Source organism: Peromyscus leucopus, chromosome 6 (assembly GCF_004664715.2).
Source record: "Peromyscus leucopus breed LL Stock chromosome 6, UCI_PerLeu_2.1, whole genome shotgun sequence".
In the NCBI taxonomy this organism is placed as follows: Eukaryota; Metazoa; Chordata; class Mammalia; order Rodentia; family Cricetidae; genus Peromyscus; species Peromyscus leucopus.
The window spans coordinates 82,964,372-82,987,434 of record NC_051068.1 but is presented as its reverse complement, the minus strand read 5'-3'; the positions used below and the strand labels follow the sequence as shown (position 1 = coordinate 82,987,434).

General features: G+C 44.9%; 2 protein-coding genes across 3 annotated transcripts in view; one reads left to right on the top strand and one right to left on the bottom strand.

Annotated features, from left to right (window-relative positions):
• Positions 1 to 152: 152 nt before the first annotated feature.
• On the bottom strand, positions 153 to 7,822 carry C6H1orf194 (chromosome 6 C1orf194 homolog). Its single transcript, XM_028879367.2, has 5 exons — positions 7,392 to 7,822; positions 2,286 to 2,402; positions 1,385 to 1,500; positions 711 to 835; positions 153 to 302 (listed from the first exon to the last, which is right to left on the bottom strand). The coding sequence occupies exons 1-5, from the start codon at positions 7,470 to 7,472 to the stop codon at positions 232 to 234; spliced, it is 510 nt and encodes a 169-aa protein (XP_028735200.1). The 5' UTR covers positions 7,473 to 7,822; the 3' UTR covers positions 153 to 231.
• A 582-nt stretch (positions 7,823 to 8,404) lies between these two features.
• Elapor1 (endosome-lysosome associated apoptosis and autophagy regulator 1) overlaps positions 8,405 to 23,063 on the top strand; it is an 87,332-nt gene continuing 72,673 nt past the window's right edge. For both annotated transcript variants that reach the window (XM_028879364.2, XM_028879365.2), the window contains exon 1: positions 8,405 to 8,723. In XM_028879364.2, coding sequence (XP_028735197.1) covers positions 8,571 to 8,723 — 153 coding nt within the window. In that variant the 5' untranslated portion in view covers positions 8,405 to 8,570. The remainder of the gene's footprint in view (positions 8,724 to 23,063) is intronic.

Genomic DNA, 23,063 nt, shown 5'->3' with positions numbered 1-23,063 from the left:
AACTAAATACTAGTGTCCCTTCCAAACTGGTGTTCTGTCCTAAATCCTTTTGGCAAAATGACTTTCCAAGTTGCAACAGGACTTGATTCTAGAATCAGGGGGTTTTCTTTTAAGAGCGATCAAAAGTGCCATGGGCAGCAGACACTCCAGGCTTCATTTTGAACAAACCTATTTAATGAAGAAGGGGCAGCCGGATGTCCCACCATGACGAAATTAACCCAGTTCTCACCACTAGGTGGAGAAGAAGCCACCATCATTTTTTCGGGAGTAACCTCCATTGGTGGCTGCCGTGTGAGGAGACACTGTGGAGAAAAGGGAATGGGGTGAGCTGGAATTTTAGACCCTTTGCCCCCACCCCCTTTTTTGAGTCCTTTAATCAAATGCATTTATTGGTACCGTGAGAAGATTCTTGTAAAGACGGGAAATTGGCATATGATGGACTGATGGAAGTTAAGATCTTCATTCCCAGATTCATGTCCTATGCCTGCCCTGCTCAAAATGTCACCTCGACAAAATCTGAACAGCTGAACTCCCTAGTTCTAGTATCAGCATGTCCCCTAGGAGTGCTCCGGTAGGTGACAACTTAATCACCAATTCCCGTCCCCTGTGGTCTCCGATCCTCCTGCCAGCCAGTCACCCCAAGCCTGGTCCCTGGAGGTTCAGTGACACAGTAGCACCCCCCATGTGCCACCCTGACTTCTAACCCTCACCTATGGATCCCTGGATGCTGTGGATGGATTCTTTCTTAGGGTTGATCCAGTGTCTGATGATGTTAGCCCGGGAAGTGATGGGGGCCGCAGGGGAGTGGAAACATTCTCCAGGAAACTGGATCTTGCTTTTGGAAAACGGTGGGAGGAGAACAGGGGAGAGTGACATCAGCCAGAAAGAAAACATGAGAGGGGAGATGATATCATAAGATTTCAAGTCCAAGGCCCTGTGTACCTTCTGGAATTATCATCTTTTTTTTTTTTTTTTTTTTTTTTTTTTTTTTTTTTGAGCTGAGGATCGAACCCAGGGCTTTGCGCTTGCTAGGCAAGTGCTCTACCACTGAGCTAAATCCCCAACCACCTTCTGGAATTATCAAAGCATTTGTTTGTTTATTCGGATGGACCTAACTGGATAGATGAACTATCCAGATGAGGATTTCTGCTCATTTTAGAAAATGAAATACAGAAATGAGGCCTAAGGATGTTGCTCGGGGGTACAGCACTTGCCTGGCATGCATATCCTAAGTTTGATTCCCAGCACATTTAAGCCAAAGACAAAAACAAACTATTCTGCCCATAAAACCCCAACTACGTACTTGTTCGTATTGCCACATGTCGTTTTGGCTTATGTCACTGATGGTAGCTTCCTTAGGGCGGAGAGGTTCTTCAGCACTTACCCATGCTTATCCTGAATGGTCTCCTGGTGCAACAGTATCTCAGTTTTGTTCTTGAATGCCCCAGTGTGGTGGTCATACAAGGCTGCTAAGCGGAAATCCAGATCATCCTTTGGCATCTACAGAGGAACCAGTCCTCCGACAGTTTACTTGGCTGTTTTGTGCCTTAACCCTAGTCAGATTGTATCCAAAAGAGCAGAAACCCACCAGCACCTAACACTGTGTTGTGCATGATGGTGACTTCGTAACTCTTGTCCACAGGAATGATCTCCTGGGGTTAGGCTAAGAGTGGTAAGCTCACTGGTGACATGGAAAAATGGTCTTTGCGTTTGATAAACCTTATCTCATTTATGGTTATATCTTTTTGTTTGTGTTTGTTTTCATTTTTCAAGACAGGGTTTCTCTATATAGCCCTGGCTATCCTAAAACTAATTCTGTAGACCAGGCTGGCCTCAAACTCAGAGAGATTGCCCCTGCCTCTGCCTCCCAAGTGCTGGGATTAAAGGTGTTCGCCACTACCACCCAGTTCAACCTTGGATTTACTACAGTGTGTGAGAAGAAATTTGATAAAAATGATTTGGAGCAAGCCTTGTGACTTAATAGGTTGGTTTTGGATTCGGTAAGACCTTGATTTGGAACAAAAGGAAAGATGCTGAGGCATTTCAGACTACCTTAGAAAAGGATATTGATGCTAAGTGTGCTGACATATGTCTGTGATCCCAGTACTCAGGGAGATTGAGAGTTCTGGGCCAGTTTGGGCTAAATACTAAGTTTGGGGTCAGCTTTGGCTATGTAGCAAGGTTCTATCTAAAAAGAAAATCAATTATTAATTAAAATAAAATAGAAGATATTTTTTGAGCCTGAAGTGGATACAAAAAAGAAGTAGTATTTCAATGCTATGTACCTTGGGATCAAAAAAGCAGGCGTCTCGCCTCATGGAGGTAAATGTGGGAGTTGAGTTGAGCCGACTCCAGGGTTCCTGCTGCTGAGCAAGGTGAGTTGGGTTCTTAAACGATGATTTCTGCAAAAGAGAAAAAACATGCAGGACTTGGTTACAGGAGGCCTTGCTGATGCAGCATGGGTCACGTTCATCACCGTGCTCCATCTGAGGCCTTCCTAATGCTTTGTGGGCCATGTTCATCACCGTGCTCCATCCCATGTTACTTGAATCTCAGGACAGCCACAAAGAGGAGTGATAACAGGGGAAGGCCTCTCTAAGCATTCTGAGTGAGAAATGACTGAAATGGACTGGGGACGGGAACACAGGAGAAGCTGGCAGGTCAGGATACTGAGAGGAGAGGAGAGGAGAGGAGAGGAGAGGAGAGGAGAGGAGAGGAGAGGAGAGGAGAGGAGAGGGCTCAGGGACATATCATCTTTTCAGATCAGAAAGATGATATGTTCATGTTTAGAAGTCCCAGGTTTGGAGAAAAGATGAAACTTCTAATTAAGAGAAAACTGGAAGAGCATGGCTTGCTGGAGAGCTAGAAACAATTGAGATAGATCAAGTTGTCCATATGCAGAAGTAGTTGAAGCCTGCAGAAAAAGAGCCTGACCAGAAGGGTCTATGGGGACAGTATTTTCACTCCGGCAATGGGAGACAAAGTCAGAAAGTGTGGTGTCTAGGTGAGAAAAAGACTGTGCAAGAAAAGATAAGTCATGGAAAGGAATGTCAGAAAGAGCTTAGTGAACACTACTCAGTTCTATAAACACCCCAGACATAAGTGAGAACAACACAAAGTTAGTTCGTGTATGAAACTGACCATTTTCACAACCTTATCTTCAGTTCCAAGCATGCTGACCTAATACACATAAAACTATGCCCTGATCAAACCAATGACTGATTCTAGTAAGCACTACCATCTAGCCTCATCTCCCTCCATGTAGCAAAGTACTGTGTGACTCAACTCAGTTCAATCTTCGAAGGTTGAACAGTAGGATCAGGCAAATATGTAAAATATGTACACACAGTGCAAACATAGGTTCAGCTATCCCTGCTGTGGCCCTGAGCAGCTCGGCCACTTCCCTCAAAGGCCATACAAGACTCACCATCTCCTCTACTGGCACAAGGGGATTGCCTTTCACTAAGGTTGAGTGGCAGAGGCAGGCGGATCTTTGTAAATTTGAGGCTAGCCTGGTCTACAGTACGAGTTCCAGGACAGCCAGGGCAACACAGAGAAACCTTGTCTTGAAAAAACCAAAAGTAGAAAAAAAGAAAAGAAAAGAAAGAAAACCAACTGTCAGTCACTGAGGCCAGCCTGCAGACCTCCTTCCTTTGGTCACAGGGAGAAGTCGTTCACTCAGAAGGAAGCGTCCCTGACCCAGCCCTTCCCTGTTCTTTGGACTTGGACCATTCCCCATGCCCTCATCTGGCCCAAACATCTCTACCATCCTTTTATCAAGGTGTGTCTGCCACATTGTCACTGTCTCCACAGATCCACACTTCTGAAAGGGTCAACCGCTACTGTCTCCCCTTCTCCACCCTTCAAGTCTCCAATCCTTTGTAGTCTGGCCTCTCTTCCAGTGCCCACTGAAACTGGCCTGGCTCTTGAGCAGCAATCTCTGTGGCTACTAGAAAGATCTTTGCTAGCCTTGACCTTATTTGATTCCTGAGATTTCTGGCATTGTAACTCTGAATCCCCACAAATACTTCTCCATCTTATGAGGCCAACTCCTTCTGGTTTAGCTTTGGTCTCTGGCTATTACACCTTCTTTCTCAGCTCAGTCTTTTCTCTGCTTCTGATAGTGTTCCTTCTTGTTTTATTAGCTCCCAGACATATGTCTTCAATCCCAACCTCTCAAGCCTGCCTACCACAAAATCATTTAAAGATTTCACAGGCACCACAGAAACATCCACCTGATTGATGCCAACATCTTTCTGCCCAAACCTGTTTCCTTTGGATGCTCCATCTCAGTGATGGTGCCAATTAAGCCCTCAGAAACTCAGGAGTCTATCTTATATTTATCCATTTTCTTTGGCCCATATCGAGTTATCAGATCCCACTGCCCTATCCCTTTCATCCTTCTCAAACATCCATCTTCTCGCCATGACACTGCTGTCCGGTATCCTTCTTCAGGATTGCTGCATCTGTTTCCAAGCTGAGCCATTTCTGCCTCACTCCATTGTACCCAGTCCACTTCTGTGTGTGATTTTTTTAAGAGCCAGAAGAGCCTGCATTCATTGATCACCAATTCTGTGACAGTCTCTGTACATTAGCAAATACAATCTTTTATTATCAGCACACACTAACCATATAAAACAGGATTCATCATATTTTTTGTACCTCCACAAAACTCTGACCATATTTGTCCCCCGTTATCCTTTCTTGTTCCTTTTCCAAACAGCCCCCTCTCTATTTTCATGTCCCTTTTCCCCCTTGCTGTGTTGGGGATCAAATTCATACTGGGCAAGCGTTCTACCATGCATCTACTCCAGTCTCATGTATTTAATCTTAAACTAGATTATGCATATGTCACATCTGCCTTTCTAAATCTGCCTTGTCTCCCTTGTTATGTTGCACCCATCTCCCCGAAACATATCTGTTCTTTATGACTGGACGGCACTTGGTCGTGTCTGTCTAGCAATAAAACCGGAAGCTTTTCTGCATCCTGCCTGGCCCTGCAGCCACTTATAAAATAATCACTCAGAGGCTTATATTAATTATAAATATTTGGCCAATGGTTCAGACTTATTACTAACTAGCTCTTACACTTAAATTAACCCATAATTCTTGTCTATGTTTAGCCATGTGGCTTGGTACCTTTTCTCAAAACGACAATCTCATTTTGCTTCCTCTGCATCTGGCTGGCTACTCCTGACTCCGCCCTTCCTTCTTCCCAGCATTCTCAGTTTGGCTTTCCCACCTAACTTCCTACCCAGATACCAGTGAATCAGTGTTTTATTAAACCAAGTGACGAATCTTTACAGTGTGCAAGAGCATTATCCCATAACATTTTCCCAAATACCTGGCAGCTGCTTCTTAAATAATTGACTCAGAAGCTTAATATTATTTAAGAAGGGGCTGCCAGGTATTTGGGAATAGGCAGGCAGGAGAGAAACTTCCACCTACATATCACAATTTCTTTATCTATTCATGTGGACAGTACCTAGACTGGTTCTTTAACTTGGGTATTGTGAATATCAGTGCCATAGTAAATGTGCACAGGCCACTATCTGTTGATTCAATTCCTTTAGGTATCTGGGAGTACCACAGCAAACTGTCTTGAGACTCTAAATTTTGCTTTCGATATGACTACACTCTATTCACATAATAATCAAGGATGTAACAAAAGTACATGTCTATCAACAATGACATATTTACAACTAACTCGTGGAGCTGAGCACATGATACTCTAAAGACCAGTCCTATAAATGTTAATGGCATATCCCCCCCCCGCCATCGATGAAGTTTACCCACATAGGCCACCAGTTTTGTTTTTTAGGACAGTGTCTGATATAATCTAGGCTGGTTTTGAACTTGCTATGTAGCTGAGGCTGTAGGCCCTCCATTTTGCTTATACTCATTTAACACACGTTTACTGAAGGGCATGCACATAACTGTGTATGATTCCTAACATACACTGATGGTGACACTCCAGTGCTTGAAATCCCATGATTCTGTTCCCAGCACCTCCAGGCTGATTTCTAGCCCGCTAACACAATGCTCACAATGCTCAGCCACCAAGGTCTGGTCTCTCAAACCCATCACCCTATGTCTTCTATTTCACACCAACAGTTAGCTTGTCTGGATTTTCAGTTCCCCAGGCCACTCTGTCTCTCCTTCCCAGGCATATGCATACCTACTGCTTCTTTTCCTGAGCTTTGATTTTTTTCTTTTTACACACACACACACACACACACACACACACACACACACACACACCACACACACACACACACACACACACACACACACACACACACACACACACGCACGCACCTTTCACCTGTCCCAGCTAACTCATCTAGACACACTCACCTCTGAGAAACCCTCCTTGAGGTTCCTATTCTCAGGACATCCCACCTGTGACTCCTTCACAATACTTGTGCCACTGCGGGTCGCACATTTTTGTGTTTGTTTGGTTTTGTGTTTGGAAACAGGTTCTCATAGCTCAGGCAGGCTTAGAATTCCTGGTTCTTCTGCCTTGACCTCCCAAGTGCTGGGATTACAGGCATATGCTTGGCTTGTCTACACATTTTTACTGATGCTTCCTTACTAAGCTAACTGGACATTAACTATATCTAATTTTAGACTATGTGCCCTCAGTGTTTAGCAGAGTGTCTGGCATATAAATAACAAATATAGACTGAAAGGAAGTGCTTTCGTATTGTTATCAAGCTCAGATTACCACTTAATTCACTTTATTGTGCACCTCTTCAAATATCCCAAATACTTACACTAGCACTGAACACAAATTAAACACACACATAGACAGATGCGTTCCTGCATCAACCAGAGGACAGAGGTATCGTGAAAGCTTGTTGAAGTATGACCTAGCGTCTTTCAGAACATTCTTTTCTCTGAAAAGTCCACATCTCATCTGTCTTTGGAGTACAGATTTCAAAACAAGAAAAAAATGGTAGCCGGGCAGTGGTGGTATACACCTTTAATCTCAGCACTTGGGAGGCAGAGGCAGGCAGATTTCTGTGAGTTCGAGGCCAGCCTGGGCTACCGAATAAGTTCCAGGAAAGGCTCCAAAGCTACACAGAGAATCCCTGTCTAGAAAAAAAGCAAAACAAACAATCAAAAAAGCCAAAAAAGAGAAAAAAAATGGTAACTTGGTGGAACCCAGCTTTCCCGTCACTTATATTAGTCACTGCTTTGATGGACCTTATTCTACAGTAGAGTTCACTTCCCTCTGCTCAAAACCACTTCTGAAACGTTAGCAGACCCAAATAGCAAGGAGACAGGCAGAAAACAGTTTTCTCTGGCATTCGGTGGTCTCACCAGAGTTAGGGTACCAGGAGTCTCCTGGAGACCCCACTGGGAATTTGCTGAGGAAACTTCAGTACCTTAGAAGCCCGCAGACTTCCCAAGTGTGAGTCTTCTTCACTTAAGGTAGGGTGCGAGAAAGATTCCTGAGAGTGAGGCATACTTAAAGGCCCAAAGACTCTGGCTTAGTCCCAGGAGATTAGCGCAGCCGCAGCACAGACCTGTCTCGTACAGGATCCCCGGTCCCAATTGTTTGGAACGCCCAGTTTTTGGTTGCCAGGCAACTACCCCTCCATTTATGACAGAGATGTATTTCCTTCGAGAGATGCGCCACCTGGCGGTTCAACTCAGAAGGCTCCTTGGGAGGAGGCTGTTGTGAATGCCGAGGAAAGGAGACCTGGATGTGAGCCCTAGTTGGAAAACGCTGGCCTCCCAACAGCTTGGGAATCCCGCAAAAGCTGACGAAGGAAGTCCTTTAGGATGACCCAGAGGTTTCCTTCTCACTCTCACCTAAAAGACAGCTTCTCCATTTTCAAAGCAATGAGAGTCCGAGAATGTCAAAACCCCCAAGATCTCACGTGTCCTGATTGGAAAAGTGTCGGTTAGGTCACTCTCCTTGCTGTTTAACTATGCAGACGTCAGCGTTGCTCATCGACCCGGCTGTAAAAACATGGATGGATTTGGCGGGGTGGGAGGATGGAAGTAGCTTTTGCAGTTAGTGCTGGGGCCACTCTAGGAGACAATCCCTCGAAGGTAGTGATGACGTATGTCTTCCCTTTATCATTTCACATGCCACGTTTACAAAATAAGAGATGATTAGAAATGACCTCTGGCCAGGAAGAGCAATAGGGGCGAAATGAACTGCCGCGGATGCTTGGAGGGTTCTTCTACCGCGTGCTTTACGTAAGCCTGTTGGGTTAGTTGCAAACCCTGGCGCGCGAACTCCCACGCCGCGCGCCAGCGGTGGCGGCTGCCATGGAGACCGGCAGGTGAGCGGCAGAGGCCCGCGTGGTCCCTGCCCCACCCGCGCTGAGCGAAGAGGATGCGGTTGTCAAGGCGACGTGGATAGGAGGAGGAAAGGACCGAGGGAGGAGGAAGGATGGGCGGCCTTGGCGTAGCCGCAGGGAGGTGACTGAAGCGAGTCCAGCCCCTTGCATCCTCCCCCTGTGTACCTCCCTCCTCTTTTTTTCCTCCTTCTGCCAGCATAAGCAGCTACCGCAGCACCTGAGCCGCTACAGCCGCTGGCTCAGGACAGCGCTATGGCTGAGCCTGGTCTCAACCCTCATCCCTCTGCCGGAGGCGGAGGAAGAACTGTAAGGCGCACATCTCGGCTTATGTGGCTGCTGCTCTGGGCTGGGACCACCGTCCAGGTGACCCTAGGAGCCGGACCCGAGCTTCACGCCTGCAAAGAGGTACTGTCCACTCCACCCCCTTGACCTGATCTCACTTTGGTCAAAAAAAGCTTCGCTCCAGATGGAGACCTTAGGGATCCAGGCATAGTTTCAGGGGCCACAGAGTTCAAATTTCTCTAGGAATGAGAAGTAGGGGTTGGGGGGAGGGAAGCAGGTTGGCGTTGTCATGGGGGAGGCCAGCCCATTGGAGGACTCCCAAAATAGATCACCCTCACAAGCTCTCAGCTCTGGCTCAGCAAGTAAGGTCCGAAGGAGTCGTCCCCAGAAAGAAAGAGAAAGAAGACAGGAGTTGGTTTCCAGATGGGATGAAATTACCTAAAAAGTGGTCGATAACGCTGAGAGGCCAAACAGAAAGAGGAAAGGGTGAGAGTAAAGTTGGGGAAAAGCAGGAGACGAGTCGGGAGCCTTGAGGTTTGAGGGTGGGAAGCTGGGGAGAGCGCCTTCTGGTGTTAACACCCAATTGCCCTCCAGCTGCCGACAGTGATCCTGCTCTTCCTGTTCCCCTGCACGCTTTGCTCAGTGTTTGGCATGTCCCACCTTTGAATTCTTTAACGTGTTTCCTCCCACTCTCTCTTCTGAACTTCTACTAACATATGCCATAAGTCTTTTTCAAGGTGTCTCTAAAACGTTAGCAAATAATTCAGACAGTAGGTAGTGAATGTCTTCTAACAAAAAAAAAAAAATGCTTTTTTGAAATTTGTTTTTTCTTGGGGGGGGGGATATGACATTAGGAATAGCAAAATTCAATAGTTTCTATATTAGTGAAATAATATTTGGTTTGTGCTCTAAGTGACTTAAAAACATATGGTAGAGGCAACAATAAAATATTTACAAGAGCTATATCGGGGAAGGCAGAATAAAATTTATCTATACAAAATGTAAGAGATTTGAAAACATGTTAAAAGACTAACATTGTAGGAGTAATGCTAAATGTCAAACCAGGCTAAAGTTTTGAGGGGTTAAAACAGTCCTTTTAAGTCACCAATGTTAATTAACAATGCTGATTCAGTTCCTTGAGGAGTACTAGTAGTATGTAGAGGTTCTAAGCACTAGCCTGTCTACAACATAACACACCATGAACGAACCAAGGGGGATTTTTACACGAATAAAGTTTGACTTAAAAGATTGATTAATATTCAAAGTAACCCATCGGGATGGAGAGATGGCTCAGTGGTTAAGAGAACTTGCTGTTTTTGTAGAGGATCTGGGTTCGGTTTCCAGCAACCACACGGTCATCTCTTAATTCCAGTTCCAGAGGATGTGACACTCTCTCTTGGTCTCTGAGGGCCCTGCTTGCATACGGTACACTCATAACATAAAATAAAAATATTTTTTTAAAAATGAAGTGACCCAGGGCTGGGATGTAATTACAAGGGTTATTTTAACCTCTCAAACCCTAGCTAGGTTTGACATTTAGCTCTCCCTCTTCAGTGCTAGACTTTTGACATGTTTTCAAACCTCTCACATTTTGCATAGTTTATAGAGTGCTTGCCTAGAGCACACGAAGCCCTTGGTTTGATTCTCCAACACTGAATAAACAAGACATGGAAGCCTATGTCTGTAATCTCAGCACTTGAGAGGTAGGGGCAGTGGGATCAGAAATTCAAGTTTATCCTCAGCTACATAGTGAGAGACAGGCTCCAGAGAGTCATCCTCTGGCCTTCATTTGGGACATGTATGCTCATATTAATACACATGTCATCAATATACACATTCCATTCTGGGGGAAACAGCGGTAACTGGAAAGTGACCCCAGGCAGTGGGCTTTTTAGAACATTTACTTGTCCCAATTATTATACCCTGGCTCTGGCCGTCTACATATTTACCAAGCCGCTTCATGATAGATTTTAAAAATAACCAAGAACATGATGATCTTCCCAGTGACATTGGTTCACTGGCCCTGGTGGCCTGTGGTCTAATTCCCTTACCTAAGAATCAAACACTGATATTTCCTTCGTGGAAATTAAGAATTCTACCATTCAATAGCAGATTATCATTAAGACCTTTGTCCACTATGGACCATATGAGACACTGAAGGCCTTGAACACTTATACCATCTTGGTTGAGAGGGAGGGACGAATATCAGCTTAAGAACTCTACTTTGTGAGCAAATGTTGCCTTTAGACCTATTTAAACAAGGAATGTTTGCCTAAGATGGAGTGAGCTGAAGGCAGTGGATAGGTGTCCAACATTCCACAGTTTGGGAATTGTGGAATAGACAGTCTGATAACACCAACCTCAGAGAAGACTGTCTTGAGGACGGAAAGAAAAAAAAATATATACCTCAAATACAAAATAGAATTACTTCATCCCTGCTTCTTGGCTCAGATGCTTTAGTTAGATCCACCCCTCTGGCCAGGATGAACTGGCTTTGGAGGCATGCTCATTGGCCGTGGGCATCAGCTGCCCTTGAGCGAACGGCCTCTAAACACCCTCGACTCTAAAATGATGAGGAAGACGGGAATGAGTCCATTATCATGGAGTTCTTCATGAGGCAATATGATCCAACTAGTTTGGGGGTTTCCAACACTAAAGGGTGAAAGTCCAGCTCAAGGGAGACTCACCCTTCCCCGTTCTTGATTATCACATGAATGTCTCTAGAGCCTCTTATCAAGCCAGGGCAGTAATGCTGTCTGTCACAGGCTCTCTAGAGAAGCTGAAGCAGGAAGAGGGGAGACTTGGCTTGAGGTTCTCTTGAGGTGGCATGGCGCTGGGAGCACAAGACGCTGGCTGTGCGCCCGGGGTTCGGCACGCCTGTCACAGGTTTACGACAATCGGGGTCACCAGTGGAACAAAACATCCTGGGTGATGTTTGTCCACATGAATCACTTCTTTAGCCCTGTGCCGGCCCAGGCTAAGTGCTGACTGAGAGCCAAACAAGGTTTTTTTTTTTTTTTTTTTTTTCTTAGTGCAACAAATCTAAATCAAAGGAGAGGGGCAGAAAACTGCCTTTGACATGATCTGCCTAGTCCTGAGGCTGCTGTGCTAATTGCTCCCAGAGGGACCCAATCCATACCGAAAGGCCCAGGGGGTCCTAGGAATCTGGCAGACACCAAATGGAATAAAATTTGTTGAGTGAGTGACGTCTGTGCCATTTAGTAAGGAATCAAGATCATTAATCCCCCCGACAGCTTCAGATTCCTGTCCTGTAAAACGAAGGGAGTCGTATCTCTCTCACAGGGCTGTTGTGAGGACTGAATTGAACTAGACAGCACATGTCAAATACCTAGTATGTACCCCCGGGATATCGTGGGCCCTCAAGAAACACTGGAGGCAAACACATCATGCACACAAATAATAACATGTAAACATTGACCTAAGGCTAACGTGTGGTCAGCAGGAGCGGTGAAAGAGAGGTGAGTGGACAAGACCCTCACCAGAACCACTGGCGCTTGGCCTGCCTCTGGAGGAACCAGTTGCACTCACTGGCAGACGTGGAGGCTGGGTGATTTCTAGGTGGAGGGAGGAGCCTGAGGAAAGTGGAACAGATGGAAGAAACAGAGGGAATTGCAAGTAGACCAGTTGGCTGAAACAGGGATCGATGTGGGGCTGGTAGGCAATAAGATCAGAATGTTAGAAACCAAATAGAAAACCCATTAGGATTTCTGGCCAGGATAATAGCCTGCTCAGGGGAATAAGCATGGATATGGTTGAGGGTTAGGGCTGTAGTTCACTTGCCGGAGTGTTTGCCTGACTTCAAAAAGCCCTAGGTTTTGTTTTTATGTTCAAGCTATCTGTGTATTATTTCTCCTGTAGTTGTACATAAAATGCTTTTACGTTTAAAAAAAGGACAAATACTATAGAATTGTATTACATGAAATGTATAGAATATACAAATTCATAGAGACAGAAAGATTAGACGTTATCTCAAGATGGAGAAGAAAGGAATACAGAGCAATGATTTCCCAAGCACAGAATTTCTGTTTTGTGTGATGGAAAAGCCCCACAAACGGACAGTAGTATCAGGACATAATATCATGAATGTAATAAATAAAATACAATTAATGTAATTAATGAATATTATAAATATAGTTATTGAATACTGTGAATGTAATCAATGAATACCACAAATGTAATAAATATCATGAGTGTAATTAATGAATATCATGATTGTAATTAATATCTTGATTGTAATTAATGCCACTGAAGTGTGAACTTAAAAATGGTTATAATTGCGAATATTATGTTCATTTAAAAAAATAAGGTGGAATGTAATCACCACACATTATATGTGTGTATGAAATTGAAGACAGCGATGTTCTAAAATAGAAAGTGGTGATGATGTCATGGGCTTATGAGGATGCTGGACTAAAAGTCTATCAAATTATGCAAACAGGCAAACTGTATACTATGTGAATTATTTGTCAGTAAAGATTTTATAAAACGTAAAAAAAATAAAAAATAAATAAATAAAAAAGCCCTAGGTTTGCCGGGCAGTGGTGGTGCCTTTAATCCGAGCACTCGGGAGGCAGAGCCAGGTTGATCTCTGTGAGTTCGAGGCCAGCCTGGGCTACAGAGTGAGTAGTTCCAGGAAAAGCTCCAAAGCTACACAGAGAAACCCTATCTCAAAGAACCAAAAACAAAAACAAAAAAAGCCCTAGGTTCAAACCCTAACATTATATAAACCAGGCATAGTGGCTCATACACTCTTGTAATTCATTTTTTAAAAAAATATGTGTGTTTTTGTGTGTCTGTGTGGGTGTGTAAGTACAGGTTCCCTTAGAGGCTAGGAGTGTCAGAGGCCCTGGAGCTGGAGTCATAGGGTGTTCCTGTGAACTGAGCTTGAGTCCCCTGTAAGAGCAGAATGTGCCCTTATCCAATGAGCCACCTCCCCAGTGCCAGCCCCTCCTGTCATTCTTAACACTCTGGAGGTGGAGAGGGGAGGAATTCAAGGTTATCCTGGGCTACACAGAAAATTCAAGACCAACCTGGGCTCCCTGAGACCTTGTTTAGAAAATAAAAGGAAGAAGAAAGAGAGAGAGAGAGAGAGAGAGAGAGAGAGAGAGAGAGAGAGAGAGAGAGAGAAGGCGATAAAAGGAACCGAGAAGAACGTGGTTGAGGTGGATAAAAGCTCAGCGCAGGAGGCAAAGCGAGGAAGCCAGTTCAGGGTTTACCTGAGCTATGGAAGGGACTGTGCCAGGTCAGTGTCAGTGTCATAAATGCAAAGGCCTAGAGAGGACAGACAGGCTGAAGGGAGAAGCTGGAGGGTGTAAATGGCCGAAGGTGTAGGCTACTGCTGAAGGGGTAAGGGCAATTTTTTTTTGTCAGGATTTTAGCGTAAGGGTTGGTAGTGGTTGCTCGCTGAACTGCAGAAAGAAGACAGCCTTGGTGAGCAGGGCGATTGGTCCTTTTCCTCAGTGCCCGGTTCCTAATCAGCTTCTACAGGGTTGAGTCTAGGGTCTTCACCACATTACTGCCCTACAGTAGGATTGAAGCTCCTGAGCTTTTATCTTTTCTCCTGGAGGCTAGAGCTCCGCAGGGCCGGGGGCAGATCTACAGAGTACCCAGCACCTCGGAGCTTTCAGGAAGTATTCCACAACAGTGGAAATGAGTGAACATGACTCCTGTGGCCCTCCATGGTAACACAGGCCTTTAATCCCAGCTCACTGGGGAGGCAGAGGCAGGTGGATCTCTGTGAGTTCAAGGCCAGCCTGGTCTACAGAGCTAGTTCCAGGATGGCCAGACTACATAGTGAGACCCTGTCTGGAAAAACAAAACAAAACAAAAAACCAACAACAACAACAAAAAGTGAAGAAAGCAAATGAGTCTTGAGGTTAGGAGCCACTGAGTCTGGATGTTTAGAGCACCTATCACTAGTGACCAAGAGAAGAATATTATCAGTGACTAAGGAACAGTATCTTGTTGGGATCTGGACATTTAAGAATCAATTTGTGATTTGCCTGACTCAAATCAAACTAGAATAATAATAATCAGACTTATTTAAGACATTTAAAAAGTGGTACATCTCGCCGGTCGGTGGTGGTGCACGCCTTTAATCCCAGCACTCGGGAGGCAGAGCCAGGCAGATCTCTGTGAGTTCGAGGCCAGCCTGGGCTACCAAGTGAGTCCCAGGAAAGAAAAAAAAAAAGTGGTACATCTCATGGGCACCTAACTTGGAATACACAGACAAGGAGGGAAAATAATAATGATAATAATAATAATAATAATAATAATAATAATAATAATAAATAATGTATCTGGAGTCCCATCACTCAAACTACCATCCTTGTGTGTCCCTGTGAGGGAGACAGAACAGTGGCATGGAGTGTGAGGTGTGGATCAAGCTCAGTTCAACTTCCCAGCTCTTCCACTCGTAGCTAGGAGGTTATTTGATCTCCTCATGCTTCAGCTACTTCTCTTAGATAAGGGGGTGTTGGGAGCCAGGGACACAGTTCAGTATAGGACACTTGTCTGGCTGTGTGAGACCCTGAGTTTGATCTCTAGCACTGAAAAAAAGAGATATTAGTAACACTCCTTTATTATGACAATTTAAGTGAGTTAATACATGTGAGGTGCTTAAGACAATTGTTTGCATAGTAAGTATTCAATAAATGTTAATGGGTACAGCCATGTTTTAGAGAAAGTAGAATCAGCACTGTCCTATAGTAATAAAGAATTAAGAGCCAGGGCTGGAGAGAGGGCTCAGTAGTTAAGAGCGCTGGCTGGTCTTCCAGAGGACTAGGGTTCAATTCCTAGCACCCACATGGTGGCTCACAACCATCTGTAACTCTAGTTGAAGGAGATCCAATGCCCTCTTCTGGCCTCCACAGGCACTGGGAACACACTTGATTCACAGACATACATGCAGGCAAAATGCCCATACACAGGAAAATAAAATAAAATCAAAATCACTAAGGACCTAAGGGTGATAGAAGTGGGTCGAATTGAAAGCTGAGTGTGGTGTCACACATCTTCAGTCCTGGGAAGCAGAGACAGGGGGGTTACAGAAAGTTTGAGACCCTGCCCCCAAGCCAAAAAAGCAATGAGTGTGGTGGGTATGTGGGTAACCCCAGTATGCGGGACAGAAGGGCTGCCTCAAGTTCCAAATGAGCCTGGGCCACATCGGGAGTCTCAGGGCACCTTGGCTACAGTTAAACCCTACCTGAAAACAGAACAAGCACATATAGAAAATCAGGAGAGGGAAATAGATGTGAAAGGTGTTCTGGGGAGAGTTGGCGGAGCTTGGCAAAGAGTCAGGATGACACAGAGAGTCAGGAGAGTCTGGGGCTATAGTCCTCTACTCGGGGGCCACCAGCTATGGGAGGCGACTGGCCACAGTATGTCTAGGAACCTGAGGAAGGAGATAATTAATTTTTTTTTCAGTAATTGAGTAAAACCAAAATTTATTATAAGCCACAGTCGTTCTAGGGTCCTCCATGATATATATATATATATATATATATATATAGCCTCCATGGTTCTGTGGGTTATAGTCTGATTGTTCTGTATTTTATATCTAGAATCCACTTATGAGTGAGTACATACCATGTTTGTCTTTCTATGTTTGGGTTACCTCACTCAGGATGATTTTTTCTAGTTCCATCCATTTGCCTGCAAATTTCATTGTTTTTCTCTGCTGAGTAGTACTCCATTGTGTATATGTACCACATTTTCTTCATCCATTCTTCAATTGACAGGCATCTAGGTTGTTTCCAGGTTCTGGCTATTACAAATAGTGCTGCTATGAACATAGTTGAGCATGTAGGAGATAATTAATTTTATTTCATTTTAATTCAGTGAAAGTTAAAATAGATATTCAACTACTGAAAAACCTTTAAACTTAGTTTAGGATAACTTAGGTAAATGAATGTATTTTCTTTTTTTAAATAATTTATTTTTATTTTAAGTGCATTGGTATTTTGTCTACATATATGTCTGTGTGAGAGTGTCAGGTCCCCTGGGAGTGGAGTTACTGACAGTTGTGGGCTGCCATGTGGGTGCTGGGAATTGAACCTGGGTCCTCCAGAAGAGCAGTCAGTTAGTGCTCTTAACCACTGAGCCATCTCTCCAGCCCCCAATGTATTTTCTTAACTGCGGTTTTTATAACATTCAAAACAGAGATCAAAAATTTCTGATGCGGATTTGGTGCTGAATTGAGCTATATTTTGATTTGTTTATTTATTTATTATTATTATTTTGTTGTTGTTTTCTCGAGACAAGGTCTCACTATATAGCTCTGGATGTTCTGGAACTCACTATGTAGACTAGGCCGGCCTGGAACTCACAGGGGTCCATGTACCTCTGCCTCCCGAGTGCTGGGATTAACGGTGTGTGCCATCACCGCCCGGCCATGCTGTATTTTAGCAAGACAGTGTTTCTCTAGCAAGACAGTTCTGGCTGTCCTAGAACTCACTTTGTAGACCAGGCTGGCAATGAGCTGTATTTTTATACTTGTCAAATTTGAAGACTGAATATAAGAAGAGTATCTCAATAATTTATAGTGACTCTAAACTTGTATGATCTAGATAGTATCTAAATATAACTTATTATTAAAATGAATTTCACCTTTTTCATTCGTTTTTACATTTCTGAGAGAAAGTAAAAATCCTGTGGGAGACTTGCATTCCTATGGGAGTTTGCTGGCCTGGAGGTGGCAGGTCGTGTGCGCGGTCTCAGGCTCTTCTCCCACAACAGCCACATAACCGAGGGTCACCTCCGGCCTTCAGTCTTTGTCGGGAAGATGGGAGGAACTTGCTTCTTTTCACAATTGCTGGGAGGATTAAGCAAGATAATTTGCAGAAAGTGTTTGGCAAAAGGTGTTGTATGTCCATAAACGTGCTTGTTAGTCATTTATGAGCTACTTTTAACGGACTTTAGAGGACCATGAGATTGTCCTATGTGCCATTGGTGACGAACTGGAGGAGCTTGCCTGGCCAGTCTCTAATGCCAAATTCTCACCATGACTGTCCCTGCTGCCTCCTAACGCAAGCCAGCAGTTTCTCCTCACTCTGGAGCATCATTCCTCTCCTCCGCCGAATCCCTTATTTATTTATTTTTAGACAGTGTTGCTATGTGGCCCAGGCTATTTTCAGAACTCAGCATGCTCATGTTAGCTTCCCCAGTGATAGAGTTGGGCATGTAGCACCATATCCAACCCAAAGAGTGCGCATCAGCTTCCAAGTGTATTATCATTTCTCTTACTTAAAAACTAAAAAGAAAAATAACTGTACAATGAATATACACTGATAAACATTTGATCACGGGAATGGAGAAATGGCTCAGAGGTTAAGAACATTGACAGCTCTTCCAGAGGGTCTGGGTTCAATTCCCAGCACCCACATGGCAGCTCACAACCTTCTATAACTCCAGTCCTAGAGGATCTGATACCCTCTTCTGGTCTTCATGGGCACTGCATGCGAGTGGTGTAGACCTATATACACGCAAAACAGCCTTACACATAAAAAGAAATAATAGAAATTTAAAGGTCTGGCAGTGGTGGTGCACACCTTTAATCCCAGCACTCAGGAGGCAGAGGCAGGAGGATCCCCGTGTATGACTGAGGTCAGCTGGGGGTTGTAAGCTTACTAATCTAGGATGCCTCGTCCAGATGTTCGACAGGTGGCAGGCTGTTAGTGGTTCCTGTGTGCCTTACCTTGTTTTTCATTTTCAGTAGCCTAGCTCAAACTGGCTTATACTATGGTCTCAGAGTTCCAGGCAGTGAGAAAGCATGTGTGTGGCTTATACCCAAACAAACACACATAAATAAAATAAATTTGAAAGTGATTTTTTTTTAAATGACCAAAAGCAACTTGGGAGGAAAGGGTTTATTTTAACCTATAGGTTATGGCTCACCATCAGGAGAAACCGTGGCAGGAATTCAAGGCAGGAGGAACTGAAAGGAGCAGAAACCATGGAGGAACGCTCCTTCCTCTCTGGCTCTTTCAGCCTGCTTTCTTATGCAACCCAAGACCACCTGCCCAGAGGTAGCACCAGCCGCAGTGGGCTGAGCATTCCCACATCCATCATTAATCAAGAAAATGCCCCACAGACACGTCCACAAGCCAGTTTTTTTTTTTTTTTCCTGGAGCTGAGGACCGAACCCAGGGCCTTACGCTTGCTAGGCAAGCACTCTACCACTGAGCTAACTCCCCAACCCCCACACAAGCCAGTGTTGTGGAGGCAGTGTCTCGGGGGGAGCTTCCCAGGTGACTCTAGTCTGTGGCGAGTGACAGCAACTAACCACACAGTAGCCTGGGTTGACCCGGAACTGGCAACCCTCCTTCCGGTTTCACTCATCGAGGTCAAATCCGAAATGAACATCGTACACAAATAGTTTAGCTGTTCGCTCCATTGCCGTTCAGTGAACTCAGCCCCCGTCTCTCCTCCCATCTCGTTCCCTTGCTTTCTTTTGTGAGGCCAGGGTTCACTGGATAGCCCAGGCTAGCCTCAAACTGCTCATCTCCTGCCGCGACCTCCAAGCGCTGGGGCTGCTCCAGGTGGGAACCACCACGCCCAGTGTGGCATTTCCTCCACTCTTAAATGATGTTTCTAGAAATGGGGATTCCCTAGTCAAAGGGTGGATTACATAGTTGATGTTGCTCAAGAGTCCTCAGTTTCTCTTTTGGAGAAATTACGTAAATTTGATTTCCCATTAAACGTGGATAGCCTCATCTCTTCTAAAGTTGGCGTTTATTAATGAAAAAATGTGAAATTTAATCCAGGCTGGGGGGTTGTTAACACTTACTTTCTCACTATAAAAGTAATCCACACCCAGAAGGTGGCATGGGATCCCCTGGAACTGGAGTTGCAGGTGGTTGCGAGCCACTGTGTGGGTGCTGGGACTGAACCCGGCCACCACTGTGTGGGTGCTGGAGCTGAACCCAGCCAGCTCCTCTGTAAGGAAAAGTGCTCCTAACTGCTGAGATGTCCTTCAGCCCTATTTTTCTTTAAAAATTTTTATGCGTGTGTATGCATTTGTGTGTGTGTGTCCCCACGTGTGAGTGTGTCCATGTGTGAGTGTGTGTATAACACGAAGCACCGTGGCAGTCAGAAGACAGCTTGTGGAAGTCAGCTCTTTTCTTCCGCCATGTGAGTCCCAGGAATCGAACTGATGTTGTCAGGGGTGGCGGCAAGGGCCTTTACCTGCTGAGCCACCTCAGGCTGAAGCCTACATTTTAATTATCCATCTCTTCTGACTAGAATGCACACTAGCTATGGGCTAATATCTTTGCGTACTTTGTTCATTGCATGCTTCTAATGCTTATCACACAGTAGGTACTTCACTTTCTTTTCCCGAATTAACCCCCGTTTTTGTAGATAATGAAATTGAGGTACACAGAGATATTAGCCTGTAGGAAGACACTCAGCCAGAGAAAGGGCAGGAGCTCAGGCAGGGGGCTTCTTAGCCGTCATGCTGTCTGCCTGCGCTTGCCTCAAATCCAAACAGTCCAAGTGGTATACACTGCAAAGAACCCCCAGTTTCTGCTTGGGTCTACAAGTCCCCCAAAACAAACCTCTGTCAAGACTCCCACATGATAATCTTTTTGAAATACTTTGCTCCCAAAAAAACCCCATATATGTCCTTAAAAAAAACTGTCCATAAAAATTGCATCAGAGTAGCTGTCCTATTTATATTTTCTTGTTTTCATTATGGTAGCTCTTACTGTGTGTGTATGAGGTACATGTGGCTCCCAGAGGACAACTTTGCGGAGTTGGTTCTTGCCTTCCACCTTTACGTAGGCACCATGGATTGAACTCGGGTCATCAGGCACACACGGCTAGCATTTTGATGGCTGGGCCATCTCACCGGGCCTGCGCTTGGATGTATGTATCATAAAGTATTGCAGCGAACGTCTCACGGTCGATTCCAGTCACGTATAACAATGCTCCAGGAAATATCCTCTTACAGGTCGACGGAGATTTTGTCTATCTCTGGAATAAATTCTTAAAAATAAGACGACCGTGTCAAAGAGTGTGCTTCGCATTTCTATAGGAGGCGAGTGTCTCAGCAGCAGCGCTTCCTTTCAAAGACATTATCAGCCTTCTCCGTGACAGGCTCAGGGGAGACGCTGGCTGTGAGAACTGACCCCAGGGAATTACTGAGACAAGAAGGGCAAGGCTGGAGGGCCAGTCAACTTTATCAGGCTACCAGTTGTCTAAATCAAGAAAGTCAGGCAGTGGTTAAATTTTCTTAATTAAATAAAAAATAAAAAGAGTATGTCAAGCTCCTGGGGCGTGCTTAGTCAGTACTGTTCCTCTGTATTTCTTTCTTAAGCGCCTCCTGTGTGTTGGACCAGATTAAAGAATGGAACAGATCATTATAGTGAAGGCTTGACAGCCGCCAGAGACAAGTACATCTTCATACTCCACTCTGCAAGCTCCTTTAAGTCTGAGAAGCCTGATGTGTGGTTATCATCTGTTCTTTACCCTTCCCCTCGTCAGGGATTACTAAGTACAGTTTTTAAAGACCTGGATAACTACGCATCATGAAAAGGAAATAGATTGAGGCTTATGGCTTTCTACTTCTTTTATTTTAGTGTGTGTGTGTGTGTGTGTGTGTGTGTGTGTGTGTGTGTGTGTGTGTGTGTAGTGTGTGTAGAGTGTGTGTGTGTGTGTGTAGAGTGTGTGTGGAGTGTGTGTAGAGTGTGTGTGAGAGAGTGTGTGTGAGAGTGTGTGTAGAGTGTGTGTGTGTACAGTGTGTGTGTGTGTGTACAGTGTGTGTGTAGTGTGTGTAGAGTGTGTGTGTAGTGTGTGTAGAGTGTGTGTAGAGTGTTTGTGTGTGTGTGTGTGTGTAGTGTGTGAGTGTGTGTGTGTGCCCATGGGTGAGCGCACCAGGGTTTGTCTTTGAGAAGGCCAGAGGAGGACCTTCCTCTAACTGGAGACTTCCTCTACCCGTGCCCTGTTTTATTGCCTCGAGACCGGGTGTCTCACTGAAGCTCTTTGTTTCAGTAGGGAGACTAGTTGGTGAAGAAGCTTCCAGGACCTGCCTGCCTCTGACCTCTAAATGCTGGGATTACAGCCACGCACAGCTACACCTGGCCTTTGTTTTGTTTTTTGTTTTTCGAGACAGGGTCTCACTGTGTTGGTTTGGAACGTGCTGTATAGATGAAGATGGCCTCATATCGGCGTGGTCCTCCTGACGCTGCCTCCCATGTGCTAGTGTGAAGGCATGAGCCACAGGACCAGACTGTCAGGTCCTTAAAGTCTTGGCTGGATGGAGAACCTGAGCTGTGAACATTAGGGGAGATCCACCAATGGCTCACTTTGTGAGAAAAAAAAAAACCCAGAGTGTTAGCAGAACATTATATATGTATATACACATGTGTACACAAAGACGCGCGCACACACACACACACACACACACACACACACACACACATATGTATATGTATGTGATTAACCTCTGCAGTCACTCTACTATCAGGAAGCGCAGATCTTTCCGAACACATCACTGTGACTTGCTAAAACACAAAGAAGGCTGTCAGCCATTAGAAAAGCATCCTGAAGAAATGGTGGAGCCGGCCGTGGTGAAGCACGCCTGTAATCCAGGGAGGCAGGGCCAGCCAGGTCACCTGGCGTTCCTTAAGAGTACCCTACTAACGCCTGCCGCCCTTGATTCAGGAGAGCTGATTCCATGAACTTGGACAGCCTTTGGGATCCGCACGTCTGGTGAAGGAAGGAGATGCCTCTTCCTCTGAGATGTTCCGCATATGCCCGTCAAGCGGCAGAGCGGTCCCTTAATGTCCCCTTCCCTTTGCTGTGGCTCTCGTCCTCCACCCTACACAGGTTCTGGATTTTTTTCTTCTTCTTTGGACTTTTGAGAAATATTGTCCACATCGGTACCTGGTTCCAGAGAACTTAGCGTTTGAAAATATCAATAACAGGTTCTCTCTAGAAATTGCCGATTATCATTGTTTATTCTATAAAATACTTACCTTTTCTCTGATATTTAAATTTTTTTAAAAAAATTATGTGGTGTGTGTGTGTGTGTGTGTGTGTGTGTGTGTGTGTGTTTGCAGAGAAAGTGCAAGTATGCCACAGTATGAGTGTGGGGGGTCTGAGGACAACTTGCAGGAATCTGTATGTTCCTTATGGCAGAAGGAACATACAGATTGAACTCCAGTTATCGGCTTGACGGCAAGCACCTTCACCCCCTGTAGCCATCTCACTGGCCCCTTATATTTCATAACTTTAATCTTCCAAGGTTTAAAATAATTTATGCACCAAGTTATTTACTTTTTTGTTAGTTTTTTGAGACAGGCTTTCACTCTGTAACCTTGGCTGGCCTAGAACTCACTATGCAGACCAGGCTGGCTTTGAACCCACAGAAAGCTACCCGCCTCTGCCTCTGGAGCACTAAGATTAAAGTCGTGCTCCACCACACCAGCCTCTAAGTTATTT

Coding starts and splice junctions, on each gene's coding strand:
- C6H1orf194 (XM_028879367.2), bottom strand. CDS start 7,472: ATGCCTCACTCTCAGGAATCTTTCTCGCACCCTACCTTAAGTGAAGAA. Junction 1,501..2,285: donor CCTGCTTTTTTGATCCCAAG/GTACATAGCATT, acceptor GTTCCTCTGTAG/ATGCCAAAGGATGATCTGGA. Junction 303..710: donor CAGCATCCAGGGATCCATAG/GTGAGGGTTAGA, acceptor TTTTCTCCACAG/TGTCTCCTCACACGGCAGCC.